At 40.8% G+C, this 19439-nt stretch overlaps 1 protein-coding gene across 1 annotated transcript in view; it reads left to right on the forward strand.

The window, feature by feature from the left end:
• UBE2R2 (ubiquitin conjugating enzyme E2 R2) overlaps nt 1–19439 on the forward strand; it is a 106708-nt gene continuing 87269 nt past the window's right edge. Inside the window, exon 1 of the mRNA XM_021691136.2 lies at nt 1–491. Within this exon, the coding sequence (XP_021546811.1) occupies nt 315–491 (177 nt within the window). The 5' untranslated portion in view covers nt 1–314. The remainder of the gene's footprint in view (nt 492–19439) is intronic.

Here is a 19439-nt window from a genome sequence, read left to right on the forward strand (position 1 = left end):
CCCCCCCGTCAAGTTGAGGCCCCCCCCGGGGGGGGGGGGCCCGGGACCGGGAGCGAATTCCCCTAACTCCCTCAGCCCCTCCCCCCACCTGGCCCGAGTGTAAGGAAAAGGGCCCGGCCCGGCCCGCGTCGTGTGTGAAGGAGGACCCGGGCTGGCCCACGGGCCGTCTGGGGCCTGGTCCGGCCCGCCGGGTGTGTGAAGACAGAGAGGCCCGGTGCGGCCCGGCGGAGGGCGAGCGGAGGGGAGGGGCCTCGTCCGGCCCGGCCGGTGCGAGAGGACTGGGGCTCCGGCCCGGCGCCGCCGCCGCCGCCGCGATGGCCCAGCAGCAGATGACCAGCTCGCAGAAAGCCCTGATGCTCGAGCTGAAATCCCTGCAGGAGGAGCCGGTGGAGGGCTTCCGGATCACCCTGGTGGATGAGTCCGACCTCTACAACTGGGAGGTTGCCATCTTCGGACCCCCCAACACCCTCTACGAAGGCGGCTACTTCAAGGTACCCCTACCCCCTCCCAGGCCAGGCTTCCCCAGGCGGAGGCCTCCGCTCCCCGCCGCTTGCGGGGCCAAGAGTGTGAGCGCGAGTGTGTAGAGGGGGCTCCTCACCTCGGCAGCCCCCTCCCCCCATCCGTGGAAGCAGGAAGGCCTTGCTCACCAAGTGCCTTTTCTTTGTCATGGGGGCGGGGGCTGGAGGCCAGACTGCACCGGGAAATAGGAAAGCCTTTCTGGCTAGGGTAGTGGCTACCGGCGGAGGAGGGCTGTCTTTGTTTTGTTTCCCCCAGCTGAGGGTGTGTGGGAAGAAAGGTGGTCTTTCCTTTCTTGTCTTCCCATCAGAACCATCCCCGCGCCGGCTGGAACTGCCCCAGAGGGCAGAGTGACCTGCACTTAGTGGATTGGATATTTCTTTTTTGGGGGGTGAGGGTGGGGGAAGGGTATTAGCCTGTCATTCCAGAGGCTGCCTAGTGACCTGACACTTTTGAGGATTTGATGGGCTTCTTTGCGTGGTGGTGGTTCCAACTTCGCATTCCGGTGGGCGGTAGTGAATAGGACCCTAGGAGTGGTAAACAAGGGTGCCTGCGTTTCCTTGCCTTTCTCCACTTGAGGGAACGCTAATTTAGCCCCCTTTCTGTTCTCACTCTGTTTACTTCAGTGGTATTTCAAAATGCCCTTTGTCCTCACCCTGCCACCAACTTTACTGGCTTTTTCCCCCCCTACATGTAGAAATATCTGCAGACAGTGGAACATGTTATGTAGGGAGATTGATAGTTTCCCACTTCAGGGAGACAGGAGTGAAACGTTTTACTCAGGTTAGCTCTAGCAAATGGGGTGGTCTTACAGATGAAAAGTATCATCTGAGGTGAGAGGGTTTTGAACAGTGATATCATTCTTGAATCCAGTGGTTTTCTTTTTTTTACTCCATTTCTTTTTTTAAATTTTAAGATAATTTGGCGATATTGAGAGTTTGTTTTTGTTTTTATTTTACCATTTTTGTAGGGACGAATCATAGATTGAAGGTGCAGTGTTTTAAATGGTGGAGGCGGAGACAGGAAATTAGTGCAAGGGAATCCATTTAATTTTATTTCCAAAAGTAAGTAAAATAGAGCAGTGAGTCAATCTTAGTTTGTTTTGAAGGGAGGGGCTATCTTGGCATAAGTTTTAAATGAGTATCTTAGTCATGTAGTTATGATGTACACTTTTAGAACTACCCAGTTTTGTTTTTCTATCTTTCTAAAGGTAGAACCTTCAGTGTCAGCTTTGAAATTGGGTCAACTTTGTAGAAAATGTGAAGAATTGACAGGGGGATGTTTAATATTTATGCCTGTGATAGTCAGTGAATGCCTAGTAAAAGCACATTTTTAGGATATTGTGTAAGAGCAGTTCTCTTACCAACTATATGCTTAATCTCTTGTGGTCACCATACACTATACCTTTTAGATGCAGATATTAACGTACAAGTTATTAGTGACAAATTGGAGAAAGTATTCCTGTGTCTACTGGCTAACTTTAGTGACTTAAAGTTTAATTTCCATAAAATGTCATTGGGACAATTGAGAGTCAAGGTGAATGGGTACTAATTAGAATAATCTCCACTTCAGTGTTTTAAAAAAAGCTATGTGAAAGGAAATAATGGGTTGCAAATTGTAGTATTTTTGCTTAAGTAGCAGGAAAAGGACTGGAGAATCCTCTCAGTTTGAAATAGGTAGTACGGGAAGAGGATTCTCTACAGTGGCATACATTGATTTCAGTTAAATGCTTTGTAATTTTAGTCCTACTAAGAAAGAATGGTTGAATTTCATTGTATATGTTAGATTTCTTAATCTTTTTACCTTTATTTTATCTTTTAAAGATTTTATTTATTTGAGAGAGAGCGTGAGCACGAGCACGAGCGGTGGGGAGGGGAAGAGAGAGGGAGAAGCAGACTCCCCGCTGAGCAGGAGACCAGCGCAGGGCTCAGTCCCAGGACCCTGAGATCATGACCAAAGGCAGATGCGTAACCAATTAAGCCGCCCAGGCACCCCAATATTTCTGCCTTTAATTATGACATTTAAAAATGTATGAAAATTCTTAGGTTTTATGGTTTAGTATTGTGTGAGAATTCTGTCAATTTTGTTTTATTCCTTATATGGCCTTTTATCCCAAAAGTCTTTTGTTGGAAAAAGGCAAATTTGTGGTCATGAGCAGTTAACACTGGTGATAAGTCTAAAGCCATTGTTTTTTATTTCACTGCTTTTGTCATAAAACAAGGCTTTTAGTGTGTTCCACTACAGCTGCAGTTAAAAGTTGGCACAGACCTTTTTCTACCACTATTCTCCCATATCAAATGATAGTTCTTGAACATTTAGTATAATTTATTTTCAAGTTAAATTCTTTTCTCTATTTTACATAATAGTTTCTGAAGGCAGTGGGACCGCCAGTCATTCTTTACATTTTTCATAATGTTACTCCTTTACTTTTACATATTAATAGGCTTCTTATTGATCTTTTTCACCATGAAATAGTTGGCTCTAGTCTAACTATGGCATCTGTTGTGGTAGAGACTGGTAAGACTTGTATTTCACAAATTTTTTTCGATTCATCTTTTGTTTTTTAAATATCTCAAAAAAAAAATATCTCGAGTTGGGTGTTTCTTAGCTCTCGGGTTTCGGGGTGGCATGTATGATGGGTAAAGGTAGTTTCTTGTGCCTGTTTTTCTGGATGTTATACAATCTTTTTGTCCAGTTTTTTGATCTCTTAGACTTAGGGAGTGAACGTCTTTGCTGCTTCTACTTTTTCCTCTAGGGGTCAATCATTACAAAACACAAAGTAGGAGACGGCTTGGAACAGGGAATGCCTCTGAACTTAATTTTGCTACTGTGGGGCAAGTTGGAATTTTATGATGTTATTGGATGAATAAATTGTCGATCAAGTGAGCAGTTAATGATGACTTAATAAGTCCACCCCATTCATTTAAAAAGCACTGTCTTTTGGGCGCCTGGGTGGCTCAGTTGGTTAAGTGACTGCCTTCGGCTCAGGTCATGATCCTGGAGTCCCTGGATCGAGTCCCGCATCGGGCTCCCTGCTTGGCAGGAGCCTGCTTCTGCCTCTGACCCTTTCCCCTCTCATGTGCTCTCTCTCTCTCATTCTCTGTCTCAAATAAATAAATAAAATCTTTAAAAAAAAAAAAAGCACTGTCTTTTCAAACAACTCCTGCTAGTGATCATAACTTAGTATGGTGCTTTGGTATAGAATTCCTTGGAGCACCTGCATTATTTATCTGAAACCATGGTGACAAGTGAGTCTAGAGATCAGAAAGTGAGTGTGTCTAGGGGTGCCTGGCTGTCACAGTAGTTGGTAGAGCATGTGACGCTTGATCTTAGGGTTGTGAGTTCGAGGCCCATGTTGGGTGGAGAGATTACTTAAAAAAAAAAAATGTTGCATGATGTTCATAACAGTTCATATGATACAGAAAACTTAAAATATTGCAGTTAACTTTTCGTAGTTTTGATTTTATTCAGTAATCTGGTGAGAATGAAATAAGGTTTTTACATTTTTAGAAAACTTCAAACTGATAATTTAGAAAAGTATTTGTTATATACTAAGTTTTCCTTAATTGAAGCTTCTTTATCAGACTTAACAGTTTGATTTATATTAAAGAAACTCTTGAAAAAAAAGAAACTCGAATAGTTTTTAAAAATAATGGATGTATTATTTTCATTTGTTCTAAAAAAAATAAATCTTTTTTCCCCCCCCCCCCCCCCCCCCCCCCCCAAAAAAAACCAACCATAACCCTACCAAACTTAACCTTTGGGCCTGGCAATAGCATACTCCATTTTGTGACTCTGATTCTTAAGATATAGTTGAAACAATTATTTTAAGAAAGTGATTCTTAGTCTTTTTGTTATATGGATCCTTTTTTTTAAAGATTTTATTTATTTATTTGACAGAGAGAGAGATAGCAAGAGCAGGAACACAAGCAGGGGAAACGGGAGAGGGAGAAGCAGGCTTCCTGCCGAGCAGGGAGCCCGATGTGGGACTCGATCCCAGGACTCTGGGATCATGACCTGAGCTGAAGGCAGATGCTTAACGACTGAGCCACCCAGGTACCCTATATGGATCCTTCTGAGAAACAATTTTCTTTGGGAAAACATTGGCGCACACAAACTAGTTTGTATACATCTTCAGAGGGTTAACCAACGGTTAAGAATTCCTGTTTTAAAGGATTTGGAGAGGCAACTTAACTTTAAAATTATGAAAGTAGTGCTTTTTTTTTTTTTAAACAATTGTATAATGATTCTTTCTGTCAATTAAAGCTATCTTATTTCTTAATTTTTCCTCAGTCACTTTGAGAATACCTCTTAGAGCTTTTAGCTGTAATCTTTTCTGGAAGCTGAACTTGTCTTGAGTGCTGAGTGAACTAAGGCAACACTGTAAATGGAAACATAGTTAATGTCCAGTGGTTTGGGGCACTACTGTAAATGCAGTTTTAGTGTTCCCCACTGTGCCCCCCCCCATGGCAAAAGTATAGCACCTCAGTGTTTATAGAATATTCTTTTTTTTTTTTTAAGACTTTATTTATTTGACAGAGAAAGACAGTGAGAGAGGGAACACAGCAGGGGGAGTGGGAGAGGGAGAAGCAGGCTTCCCGCGGAGGAGGGAGCCTTTTGGGGACTCGACCCCAGGACCCTGAGATCATGACCTGAGCTCAAGGCAGACGCTTAATGACTGAGCCACCCAGGCGCCCCTATGGAATATTCTTTTACCCTATTAAGTTGATTCCAGATGCTTTTTTTTTTTTTTAAGTTTTTAGCTTGCTGGAAATTGGGATGTGTTTTAAAATTTCCATCAACCAGGTGGCACTTGAGACCTAGTTGTGAGAGAACCTTCCATTGAAATCTTCTAATGAAATTTTTTTGAATGCCAGCATCGGTGTCTTAAATTTGATAAAATATTGTTTCTTTTTGAATGAAAGATTTAAGCCCTAGTTAGTACTTTGTTTGCAGCATGTTGATTCCTGTTTTTCCGAGATTTGTGTTAGTAATATTTATGGAGTACTCATCATAGGCAGAGCACTGTATGAAGAATAGCTGTGATAAGGGAAGGTATAGGACATTGGTAACCATAGAGCTTTTATGAATGATCTTTAAAATCTTTGAGCAGACTTTACAGAAATGTGAGGTGTGTTATGTACGCAATTGTAAATGGTAATTTAAATCAAAGCTTTAAAGTTTTTTTTTTAAGATTTTATCTATTTGAGAGAGAGAGAGAGAGCGCGCGCGAACGTGCTAGAGCACACGCCCCAAAGCTTTAAAGTTTGAGCATTTGTCAACATAACTACAATCTGTCATGATAAAACCTTCTACTTCATCTTTGCAACTTAGCATTACTGATCCTAGTTTAAGGTTCCAGAAGAACCTGTCTGTTGGAGACAAGTGAAATAAAGGAGGCCATCTAACAAATTGGGCCACCTCTGCTAATCCAGTTATGGGGAAATAATAGTGAGGAAGAGTTAGAAATTCAGGGCTTAGGACTACAGAACTCCACCTTGCTTGAAAGGTCATATTTAAAAGATCTAATTCTTTTGGGGCACCTGGGTGGCTCAGTCAGTTAAGTGTCTGCCTTCAGCTCAGGTCATGATCCCAGGGTCCCGGGATTGAGCCCTATGTTGGGCTCTCTGCTCAGCGGGGAGCCTGCTTCTCCCTCTCCCTCTGCCCCCTCCCCTGTTCGTGCGCTCTCTCTCTCTCTGACAAATAAATAAAATAAAAATAAATAAAATTTTACTTAAGTTTAAAGGCCACAAGGGTAGTTCTCTATTCCTCCAAATTATGGGTCGAGATTGTTATGATGACTTCAGTTTATAGCTTAAATTCACTGGAAAAAAAATGGATTTTTTTGTTTGTTTTTGGACTACTTAGAGAATGATAAATCCTATTGCAGAAAGTTTTTTTCTTTTTAATTGGCAAATAGGTTTAATAATTTCTCAGTACTTCAAGCAGGGAGTGGGTTGGTGCTCGTGTTAAGAAATAGAAGTCTCAGAAAACTAGTTTTGGAATTAGAAATGAATACATCTTTCATAGAAATGACAGTGGGAGGATGATGGGGGGGTGTAAATTTCTTAATGCAGTATTGGTTTATGCTTTTAAAATAATAATGCCTTAATACTTTTCCAAGTAAATTTAAGCATCATAGGAAACTTGAGTAGTTTAAAGTTAACGCTTTTTTTGTTGTTGTTCTTTCAGCTGAGTCTGTTAAATGGTATTCCTTGCCTCTATTATAGCATCTTTAGATCAGTGCCACAGTTTTAATCTATTCTGTGTCTGGATTTCCAAATTTCATAATGTATTATTTATCTGTTTTGCTGTATTTGCTGCATGGGCAGCTGATGTTTAATTTGAGGGATAAATCCTATGGAATAATTTGGATTATGTGGCTCACCTAGTAACATACATAGTAATTCGGATTATAAGTATTGAACGATTACTATCTTGTTGAAGATAACCATGGTCCCATTTATAAGATAATATTAAGAACTGGCAAAGTTATAGCACTTGGGGCAATATGTAATAATCTTTTGTAGAAACAGAATAACTTAACTTAGAAGAAAGATTTTTCTGAAGCTTTCATTTATTTATTTGAGAGAGGGAGAGAGCATGAGCGGGGGAGGGACAGAGGGAGAGGAAGAGGGAGAAGCAGACTCCTGTCTTGAGCGGGAAGCCAGACAGCAGGGCTCAATCCCAGGACCCTGAGACCAAGTTGAAGTCAGATGCCTAACTGAGCCATCCAGGTGCCCGTAGAAATAAGGTTTGTTTTTTTTTTTTTTTTAATTTTCAATTAGCCAACGTATAGTAGTACATCATTAGTTTTTGATGGAAGATTTTTTTAAAAGATTTTATTCATTTTTGTGTGAGAGAGAGAGAACTAGCACAAGTGGCGGTGGGTGGGGGGGGGACAGAGGGAAGTAGACTCCCTGCTGAGCAGGGAGGCTGATGTGGGACCTGATCCCAGGACCCTGGGATCATGACCTGAGCCGAAGGCAGATGCTTAACTGACTGAGCCACCCAGGCATCCCTGAAAGAAGATTTTTTTTTTTTTTAAAGATTTTATTTATTTATTTGACAGAGAGACACAGCGAGAGAGGGAACACAAGCAGGGGGAGCAGCAGAGGGAGAAGCGGGCTCCCCACCGAGCAGGGAGCCCGATGCGGGGCTCGATCCCAGGACCCCGGGACCATGACCCGAGCTGAAGGCAGACGCCTAACAACTGAGCCACCCAGGCACCCCTGAAAGAAGATTTTTAAGTTTACTTATAATCATACCCGATATATATAATAAGACAAAAAAAGTTTTGTTATTCAAAACAATATCCTTCATATAATTTGAAAATTTTCTTTTGAAATTGTTGGCAGAGGCACAGGTAAAAGTAGTGGTACTTCATTTTCACGTCATTTTAAATTATATTTATTTATTTTTTAAACATTTTATTTGTCAGAGAGAGAGCAAGCGAGCACACAAGCAGGGGGAGCAGCAGGCAGAGGGAGAAGCAGGCTCCCCTCTGAGCAGGGAGCCCAATGCTGGACTTGATCGCAGGACCCGGGGATCATGACCTGAGCCGAAGGCAGGTTAACTTAACTGACTGAGCCATCCAGGCATCCCTCACATGTCATTTTTTTTTTTTTTTAAGATTTATTTATTTTTATAACACAGAGGCAGAGGGAGAGGGAGTCTTAAGTAGACTCTCTGCGGAGTGTGGAGCCTGACTCTATCTCACCACCCTGAGATCACGACTTGAGCTGAAATCAAGAGCCAGAGACTTAACCGACTGTGCCACCCAGGCGTCCCTATATTCACAGGTCATTTTTGATTGAAAAAATAATACTACTCAGATTATTATTTTTTGCCTTATTTACTGAGTTGAATCAGAGTCAGTTTTGAATATTAAATGAAACAAAACAAAGTCCACACTAAAGAAGGAAAGATTTGCCACTAATAAGAACATTAAGAAGTTGTACAATAGGCTCTGAAGGCAGTTCTCAAAAAAAAGAATTCTGAATTGTTTTGAGCAACGTGGGTGTAGCACTGTTCGAGTGGGGGTATAGCCAGCCTTCTGAGGTATTTGCTCTGAAGGGGGCAAAGCTCATTTGAATTCTGGTAGTTGGATTAGGAAAAAAAAAACACAGAAAAAAAACACTTCTTACTTAAGGCCCATCTTGATCTTAATCACCCAGCTGCTTTTTCCCCCATTGGATAAACAGGAATAATGATGTATTCAAGCTGTTAAGGACTAAGCCCTGTGGAAAAACTTTGTGCTAATGTTTAAAAAAAAAAAAAGTATAACTGTTCTCAAGGTTCCCTGAGTTTTTTGGAATTTGTTAATCATATTTCAACATTTATTCTGAATAAGAATGACAAAATTTGCTAGACAAAGAGTGAAATGTCTTATTGAAGATAAGGAAATTATGTAGAATTTAGATTTAAGATTTAAAGAATCTTGTGTTAGGGGCGCCTGGGTGGCTCAGTTGGTTAAGCGACTGCCTTTGGCTCAGGTCATGATCCTGGAGTCCCTGGATCGAGTCCCGCATTGGGCTCCCTGCTCGGCAGGGAGTCTGCTTCTCCCTCTGACCCTCCCCCCTCTCATGTGCTCTCTCTCTCATTCTCTCTCTGTCAAATAAATAAATAAAATCTTAAAAAAAAAAATAAAGAATCTTGTGTTAAAAGGGCTTTAGGGACACCTGGTTGAGTGTCCAACTCTTGGTTTTGGCTCGGGTCATGATCTCAGGGTCCTGGAATCAACCCTGCGTCGGGCTCCACACTCAGGTAGTCTGCTTGTCTCCTCTCTCTGCCCCTCTCCTGGCTCGTGCTCTCTCTAAAATAAATAAATCTTACCATGAGAGACTGTGGACTCTGAGAAACAAACTGAGGGTTCTAGAGGAGAGGGGCATGGGGGGATGGGTTAGCCTAGTGATGGGTATTAAAGAGGGCATGTATTGAATGGAGCACTGTGTGTTATACACAATGAATCATGGAACACTACATCAAAAACTAATGATGTAATGTATGGTGATTAACATAACAATAAAATTAAAAAAATAAATCTTTTTTTAAAAGGGGGGGGCTTTTTTTTATATTGTATCAGTCACACAGCAAGTTTCACTCTTTTTTTTTTTTTTTTAAGATTTTGTTTATTTATTTGACAGAGACACAGTGAGGGGGGGAACGCAAGTAGGGGGAGTGGGAGAGGGAGAAGCAGGCGCCCCTATTTTGCCTGTTTTCTTTTTTTTTTTTTTTAAAGATTTTATTTATTTTTCAACAGAGAGAGAGACAGCGAGAGAGGGAACACAAGCAGGGGGAGTGGGAGAGGGAGAAGCCGGCTTCCCACGGAGCAGGGAGCCCGATGTGGGGCTCGATCTCAGGATCCTGGGATCATGAAAGGGGGGGGGGCTTTAAAATGAGAACACTTCCTGAGTTTTAATTTTTTTATTTTTTAAAGATTTTTATTTATTTATCTGACAGAGAGAGACACAGCGAGAGAGGGAACACAAACAGGGGGAGTGGGAGAGGGAGAAGCAGGCTTCCCACTGAGCAGGGAGCCCGATGCGGGGCTCGATCCCAGGACCCCGGGACCATGACCTGAGCCAAAGGCAGACGCTTAACGACTGAGCCACCCAGGCGCCCCACTTCCTGAGTTTTTAATTAAATCTCCACTTTATGTAACTTTTTTCTGAAGATTTTTTATTGGTAAAGTACAGAATAAGTTACGTACAGAGAGGTTCCTTGAATTAAAAATGGTGCTGGGGCATCTGGGTGGCTCACTCTTTTTTTTTTTTTTTTTTATTCTTATGTTAATCCCCATACATTACATCATTAGTTTTAGATGAAGTGTTCCATGATTCATTGTTTGTGCATAACACCCAGTGCTCCATGCAGAACGTGCCCTCCTCAGTACCCACCACCAGGCTAACCCATCCTCCCACCCCCCTGGGTGGCTCACTCTTTAAGCACCTGTGCCCCCTCCCTACCCGCCCCCCCCCGCTTGTGTGTGTGCCAGCCCGCCTGCCACTCGCTTGCTTGCGCTCTCTCTCAAATAAATAAATAAATAAAATCTTAAAAAAATAAATACTATGAAAGTTATTTAGAAGAGGTTAAGAATTTTAGAGCAGTGATGGTAAGAGGCATTACCCAAACCTGCCAACCATAACAACCTGGACCTCTATAGTCCCATGGAGATAAAGATGCCATAACCCACTTGGAAAATTTAATGAGATAAAACAAAACAAGTAACCTAGTTCTGTTTTAGCCTGCTTTTCAGGATGTCAGAAGACATCTTTTAAAACTAGAAATACATTTTATTTTATTTTTTATTTTATTTTCAGTTAGCCACTGTATAGTACATCATTAGTTTTTGAAATAGTGTTCAGTGATTCATTAGTTGCATATAACACCCAGTACTCACAACATGTGCCTTCTTTAATACCCATCACCCTGTTACCCCACCCCCCTCCCCTCTGAAACCCTCAGTTTCCCTGTTTTAGAATTTCTTATAAAGTGGAGGATTTTAAAGTAGTGACTGTAAATGTTATGAATATTTTAATGAGGTTCTTGATACATTAGAAAATCAGAATAATTAGAAAAGCACATTTTTAAAGCTGTATTTTTGCTTTGATAATATTCTGTGTGCATATATTTTGTTAAAGAATAATTTTGGTGAAGTATAGCCAAATGTGCATATATTTTTTCTCCCACCCCATATATATAAAGTGTCCTAAATAAAATATTAACTACATCTTGCCTATACTGTTTACATATATACCTTGAGTGAATTAATTATTAACAAGGTAGAGTAGGGAGGGAACTTTTAAAGTAGGTTAAATTTCTGTGTAAATTATTATAAACAAGCTCCCCTGGGTTATTGTTTGAGCTACCAAATATGTCTTGAAGTGTACATCTGTAATGAGGCCTATTAGACATTTCTACTAGTCTGGCCTTTTTTAAAGTATGTCCTATTTATGCTAAAGATTTAAACACTAAACTGGGCTCTACCTTTTTTCATAAGCCTCTTCTATATTCACTCTCCTGGATATTGGACAGTGTCTACCCAGTCACACAAGCCTAGAAGCTGGAAATAAGATGATTTCTGCTTCCTCTTTCCACATATCCAATTAATTTTAGTACCTCATGTCTCTGCTATTTAGCCCCTCCTCTTCATTCCTATTGCTACCATGTAAGTTTATACTCAGTTGTCACTCACTTGGACTGTGACAGTAGCCTCTTTACTGTCTTATACCCCTCCAGTCAGTGATGCTACCAGAGTAACATTTCTAAAGCTCTAATCTGACTTGTCTCCACTAAAGAAAAAAAAAAAAAAAAGGAAAGAAAGAAGCTATCTGTTCATCTTTCACAAAACTAGGTAAAAATTTCTTTGTGTGGCATATAAGGCCCTTCATGATCTGGTTCTTGCTTACTTTTCCAACTGTATTTCCAGTTCTTGCCCCATAGGTAATTTTTCACAGTGCCATTGCCTAACTTGTTACCTGCCTGGAATGCCCTTTTCAACTTTTCTCCTGCTCTCTTTAGTCTGGGGAACTCCAGCTTATATTTTAAAACCCAATTCACTGTGAATGACTTCCTGAAAACTGCTCAGGTTCACCCCTGTAACCTATACTCTTCCTAATTAGATTGTTTTAAGGTAAAGCCAGACACCCTGTCCTTTCATCCCTAAATACTGGTGTCCCCAAAAGATAAGAACTCTTTTTAAAAATATAATTGGGGGTGCCTGGCTGGCTCAGTCGGTTAAGCGGCTGCCTTCGGCTCAGGTCATGATCCCTGGGTCCTGGGATCGAGCCCCGCGTCCGACTCCCTGCTCAGAGGAGAGCCTGGTTCTCCCTCTCTCTCTGCCTACCTCTCTGCCAACTTGTGCTTTTTCTCTGTCAAATAAATAAATAAAATCTTTATATATATATATAATTGCATTATTATTATTATTTTTAATAGGCTACACAACCCAGCATGGAGCCCAGTGTGGGGCTTGAACTCACGACCCTGAGATCAAGCCCTGAGCTTCGAGTCAGACGCTTAACTGACTGAGCCACCAAGGCACACTGCATTATTCTTTTTTTTTTTTTTTTTTTTTAAGGATTTTATTTATTTGGCAGATACAGACACAGCGAGAGAGGGATCACAAGCAGGGGGAGCGGGAGAGGGAGAAGGAGGCTTCCCCCAATGTAGGGTTCAATCCCAGGACCCTGGGATCATGACCTGAGCCGAAGGCAGACAATTAATGAGTGAGCCACTCAGGCACCCCCACACTGCATTATTCTTACACTTAATAAACAGTAATTCCTATACCTGAAGCTAAGGTAACATTGTCAAATATACTCAAATTAAAGAAAATTCCTTAATATTATCTAATATTCAGATTGTCCCAGTTGTCTCATAGATAAACCTCTAAGTTAATTTGAATCAGGATCCAAAATAAAATCCACAATTGCATCTTGTTGATATGCCTCTTAAGACTTTCTTAATTGATAATTTTTCTTTTCTTTCCTTTTTTCTTTTCTTTTTGGGAGGGGGAGGGAAGGCCAGAGAGTAGAGGGAGAGAGAATCTTAAGCAGGCTCCATACTCATTGCGGAACCTGATGCAGGGCTCCGTCTCACAACTCTGATATCATGACCTGAGCCAAAATCAAGAGTTGGACATTTAGCCAACTGAGCAACCAAGGCACCCCTCCTCTTCTTCTTCTTTTTTTTTTTTTAAATAACAGCTTTATTGAGATATGATTCACATGCCATATAATTCACTTAAATATACAGTTCAGTGTTTTTTAGTATATTCACAGTTTTACAACCATCGTGACAATTTTAGAACATTTTCTTCACCCAAAAAAATCCCATACCCATTAGCAGTCACTCCCCATTTCTCCCCAAGCTGGGAGTCTGCTTGAGGATTCCCCCCCCCCCCCACTCTCTCTCTCTCTCTCTCTCTCTCTCAAATTAATCAATAAGCCTTTTAAGTAAATAAATCTCTTAAGAAAAGTTATTCCATAGAATAGTTCCCCAGAGAGCCCCTCTCCATTTCCACCTCTCCACGAGAAAGAACATCTAATTCTTATAGCTAATTATTTTGGTACTTACCTCCTTAATATTGTGCTTCTTTCACTACTTTTTTATTTTTAAATTTTATTCATTATCTATGATTGCCCACCATGGGAGATAAGGACTTCTTTTTAAATTCCTCCACTGCCTTCTCTTTCCCTCTGACATACATGCACATATATTCCTCCAGTCTCCCTACAGTTATATCATAATTATAGATCTTCACTGCTTACAATCTTAAGATGTAGTAAAATATTGCTTTTTATTTTCCACATAATATTTTGTTTTCCATTTAGTTACCTTTTTCTGCTTACTTTTCTGTGTGGTTATTACTAATTCCAGTAATTTTTTTGTATCAGTTTTATTGAGATATAATTTACATTCCAGGTAATTCTCCCATTTAAAGTGTTTAATTTAGGGACGCCTGGGTGGCTCAGTCAGTTAAGTGTCTGACGCTTGTTTTGGCTCAGATGATGATCTCGGGGTGTGGGATCCAGCCCTGCATTGGGCTCTCAGTGTGGAGTCTGCTTGAGATTCTCTCTCCGTCCATTCCTCCCCTGCCTATGCTCGCTCGCTCTCTCATACATAAATAAATAAAATTAAAAAATAGAGATTAAATGTTTAATTCAGGGTTCCCTGGATGGCTCAGTCGGTTAGGTGTCCAACTCTTGATCTCAGTTCAGTTCTTGATCTCAGAGTTGCGAGTTCAAGCTCTGCATTGGGCTCCATGCTGGGTGTGGAGCCTACTTTAAAAAAAAAGTAAATAAAAATAAAGTGTTTAATTCAGTGGTTTGTTTTATATTTAGAGTAGTGTAACCATTAATTACTACAATCAATTTTAGCAGATTTTCTTCACCTCCCAAGAAAACCTCTTAACCATTAGCAGTCACACCCTGTTTCCCCTCAGCCTCTTCAATCCTAAACAATCACTAGTCTGCTTTTTGTCTATACAGATTTATCTGTTCTGAACATTTCATATAAGTGGAATTATACAGTATATAGTAGGTGATCTGTTGTGACTTACTTCTTTCCCTGAGCATAATGTTTTCAAAATTCACCTATGTTGCTGAATAAAATTCCATTATATGGACATACCACATTTTGTTTGTCCGTTTGTCTGTTGGTGGACATTTGGGTTGTTTCTACTTTTTGGCTATTATGAATAATGCTTCTGTGAACATATGTGCATATTTTGTGTGAATGTACTTTTCATTTCTCTTGGGTGTGTAACTAGGAGTGTAATGATAAATCATAAGTTAACTGTTTAATCTTGTGGGGAATTGCCAGACTGTTCTCCAAAGTGGCTGTACCATTTTACTTTTCACCAGTCTCCTGAAGTATTCTGAATTTTATTCTGCATGGTTGCTTTCTTTATCTAGTTTACAACTGTTATCTGAGTTCACTCCCTTCACCATCATCCTGAGTCTTTCATGCTCCTACCTGTGTTGGATTGGCTGTTTACCTTATTCTCTGTGTTTTGGTTCATTCTTTTGTTTTGGTATATCTTATCCTTCAGTAGATGTTTTTGAGGAGGTGTGCGTAGCAGGTGAATTTTTGAGTTCTTGTTGTACCTTTACACTTGAATTTCTTGGCAGTGTATAAAATTCTAGGTTGGAAATCATGGAGCTTTAGAATTTTGAGCCTATTGCTCTATTGTCTTCTTGGTTCCAAAAGGGCTGTTTGAAATTCAGAACCATTCTCAGTCCCGTCCATTATACATGAACTATATTCTTTTGGAAATACGCAGGATCTTCTTTGTATCCCTACTACTCTGAAATTTCATATTGCTGTGGGTACTTTTAATCTGAAAACTCATGTTCTTCAGCATTGGGGAATTTTCTTGAATTATTTTAGTGCTATTTTCTCCTATAAATTTTTGCTGTTCTCTTTTGGAAGTGCCTGTTACCTGGATGTTGGGTTGCCTGGATTAATCTCTAATTTAAAATGTCTTTTACTCTGATTTTCAGTTTCTTTGTGTTTTTATTTATTTCTATTATTATTATTTTTAGATGCTATAGATGTTTAATCTAAAGATTGGGCATACAGCAAGCATTTTACATAAATTCTCGAGTTTTTAAATTATATAACAGGAAATAGGGGCCCCAGAAAAATAGGTCTCTTTCCATAGGTCTTAATCCTTGGCCTCTGCAGTAAAGACAATCTCTAGCAATCCAACAAGTATTTGCTACCCACCGACACATTACTTGGTAGGAAACAAAAGCAGCTATGGGTCTGTCCCTTGTCTTCTTACTAAAGGATTACCAATAGCCTGAAAAGCAGTGTTGTGGCCCAGTATTCAGTATTTGTATACATGAACCTTTTATTTTTATTTTATTTATTTTTTTTTAAAGATTTTATTTATTTATTTGAGAGAGAGAGAATGAGAGACAGAGAGCATGAGAGGGAGGAGGGTCAGAGGGAGAAGCAGACTCCCCGCTGAGCAGGGAGCCCGATGTGGGACTCGATCCTGGGACTCCAGGATCATGACCTGAGCCGAAGGCAGTCGCTTAACCAACTGAGCCACCCAGGTGCCCTACATGAACCTTTTAATCCCACATTTTCATATTTATTAGGGAGGGCAGGTGGAGTTCGTGGCTTCTAACCTTCTAGTCATAAATGTTAAATGTTCAGGAGGGCCATGTATTGCAATGGGCTTTTTGTTCAACTTTCGTTTTGTCAAATGTTGCAAAAGAATTCCAGTGAGTAAGAAAGTCATTAATTCCTTATACTTCAGTTTCCTGTCTTTAAGTTAGCAATAAGCTTCAGGTGTTCTACTTAGCCACGTTTAATTTTTAAGAATCTTAAGAGGAAAAACGTTTCATATGTAATTAAAAAGAATGTTGCTTGGTAAAAGTTGGGATTGAGCTCACTATTTTTTTATTTTTTTTAATTATCTTTTATTTTTATTTTTTTAAGTAATCTCTGCTCCCAACTTACTACCCCAAGATTGTGTCACATGCTCTACCAACTGAGCCAGCCAGGCACCCCATGTTTTTATTGTTTTAAATAAATAATTACCTCACCTGGGGTGCCTGGCTGGCTCAGTCAGTAGAGGGTGAGACTCTTGATCTCATGGTTGTAAGTTTGAGCCCCACGTTGGGTGTAGAGATTAAACAAATAAAATCTTAAAAATAATTAGTGCACTTTTATCTTTCATCCCTTCTATGGAGTTTTTCATTTTTGTTTTATGTAGCATATTTTAGTATACTGATTTTAAGTGTGTGGTTTAATTTTTTTTTTTTTTAATTTTATTATTTGACAGAAAGAGACACAGCGAGAGAGGGAACACAAGCAGGGGGAGTGGGAGAGGGAGAAGCAGGCTTCCTGCCAAACAGGGAGCCTGATGTGGGGCTCGATCCCAGGACCCCGGGATCAGGACCTGAGCTGAAGACAGACGCGTAACAACTGAGCCACCCAGGCACCCCTAATTTTTTTTTAAGGTTTTTTTAAATTTGATAGCACAAGTAGGCAGAGGGGCAAGTAGGGGAAGAGTAGAAGCAGGCTCCCCACTGAGCAGAGAGCACGATATGTGGCTCGATCCCAGAACCCTGGGATCATGACCTGAGCCAAAGGCAGCTGCTTAACCAGCTGAGCCACCCAGGAGCCGCACTGCTGTTTTATTTAATTTCAAAGAGTTCTATCTTGATATCTGATTTTTTAAAATAACATTTTTTTTTGTTTTGTTTTTTAAAGATTTTATTTATTTATTTGACAGAAACAGCGAGAGAGGGAACACAAGCAGGGGGAGTGGGAGAGGGAGAAGCAGGCTTCCCGCTGAGCAGGGAGCCTGATGCGGGGCTCGATCCCAGGACTCTGGGATCACGACCTGAGCTGAAGGCAGACGCTTAATGACTGAGCCACCCAGGCGCCCCTAAAATAACGTTGTTTTTGAGGTATGGTTGCATTATCTTCTGTGAACTTGCTGAAGACATTATATATATTTAGATACAGGTTTGTTTCTTTTTGGGGTTTTCTTGTTTGTTTATTTTAAGAGAGAGAGAGAGAGAAAGCACGAGCAGTGGGGAGAGGCAGAGGGAGAAGCAGGCTCCCTGCCGAGCAGGGAGCCCAACACGGGGCCTGATCCCAGGAGCCCGATCCCAGGAGCCGAGCCCGAGATCATGACCTGAGCTGAAGGCAGACTCCCAACCGACTGAGCCACCCAGGCACCCCTGTTTGTTTGTTTTAAGCTTCCTTTTCCCTCATAGACTGTTTCTTCCAGGTTGTTATTTGTTTTTGGTAAGAGTGATTCATGTTAAATACTTTACCTCAAGTCTGGTCATTTGGTTATCTGCTCAGTAGTTTTTTGGTTTTTTTTTTCAATTGAGGTATATCATGTATACAATAAAGTGTATGTATCTTTAAGTGTACAGCTTAATGAATTTTTACTATAGACTCATGTATTCACTTCCCAGAACAAGAGAGAACATTTTTAGTGCTCCAAAAGGCACCCATGTACCACTTCCAAGTCCATACACTCACTCCCTATTAAACACCAATTAGGGGCACCTGGCTGGCTCAGTTGGTAGGGCATGCAGCTCTTGATCTCAGGGTCATCAGTTCAAGGCCCACACTGGACGTACAGCTTATTACTTTAAAAAAAAAAAGCTTATAACCACTAGTTATTCTAATGACTTATATCACCATAATTGAGTTTTGCCTGTTTTTCAACTTCATATAAGTGAAATTGTTCCATTTTTTTTTTTTAAGATTTTTAATTTATTTATTTGACAGAGAGAGACACAGCTAGAGAGGGAACACAAGCAGGGGGAGTAGGAGAGGGAGAAGCAGGCTTCCCGCTGAGCAGGGAGCCTGATGCGGGGCTCGATCCCAGGACCCTGGCATCATGACCTGAGCCGAAGGCAGACGCTTAACGACTGAGCCACCCAGGCGCCCCTGTTGTTATACATTCTTACAATTCTTTTTTAGTGGTTACTCTAAAGCAGTTTAGAGTATTTAACTTTAACACTATTGACATTTGAGGCCAGTAATTTTTTGTTGTCGGGTAGGGAGCTGTCCCGTGTGTTGTAGGATGTTTAGCAGCATCCCTGGCTACGACCCACTAGGCACCTGGAACAACTGTCTCTCCCTCTGTTGTGACAAGCAATAATGTCTTCAGGCATTGCCAGATGTCCCCTGAGGTGTAAAATTGCCCTTGGGTGAGAACTACTGCCCTCAATATTTCAATCTACATTTTTTTTAAAGATTTTATTTATTTATTTGATAGAGAGAGAGCATGCACAGCGGGGCGAGCAGCAGCCAGAGGGAGAACAGGGAGCCCAGTGCTGGGCTCGATCCCAGGACTCTGGGATCATGACCGAGCCGAAGGTAGACGCTTAACCAATTGAGCCACCCAGGCACCCCCCCCTTTTTTTAAAGTGTATTTATTTATTTAAGTAATTTCTACACCTGAAATGGGACTCAAACTTAACACCTGGACATCAAGAGTCGCATACTCTTCTGATTAAGCCAGCCAGGTGCCTCTCAATCTGCATTCTTAACTTATTACAATTTAGTGTAAGTTAGTGCTTTTCAAAAAATGCAAGAACCATATAACAATTGAACTTCAGTCTGTCCCCCTCCCCTTTGTGCTACTGATATTACATGTTTTAATTCCACATGTTTTATAAACCTCTTAAGGCAATAGTATTGTTGTTTTACATATTTAATTTTATATTGTAAAATAAGCAGAAAATACACACATTTTTATAGAGAGGTGTTTTTTTTTTTTTAGATTTTGTTTATTTATTTGTCACAGAGAGTGAGATAGAGCACAAGCAGGGGAGGTGGCAGGCAGAGGGAGAAGCAGGCTCCCCACTGAGCATGAAGCCTGACATGGGACTCGATCCCAGGACCCTGGGATCATGACCTGAGCTGAAGGCACT

This window comes from Neomonachus schauinslandi, chromosome 13 (genome assembly GCF_002201575.2).
Source record: "Neomonachus schauinslandi chromosome 13, ASM220157v2, whole genome shotgun sequence".
In the NCBI taxonomy this organism is placed as follows: Eukaryota; Metazoa; Chordata; class Mammalia; order Carnivora; family Phocidae; genus Neomonachus; species Neomonachus schauinslandi.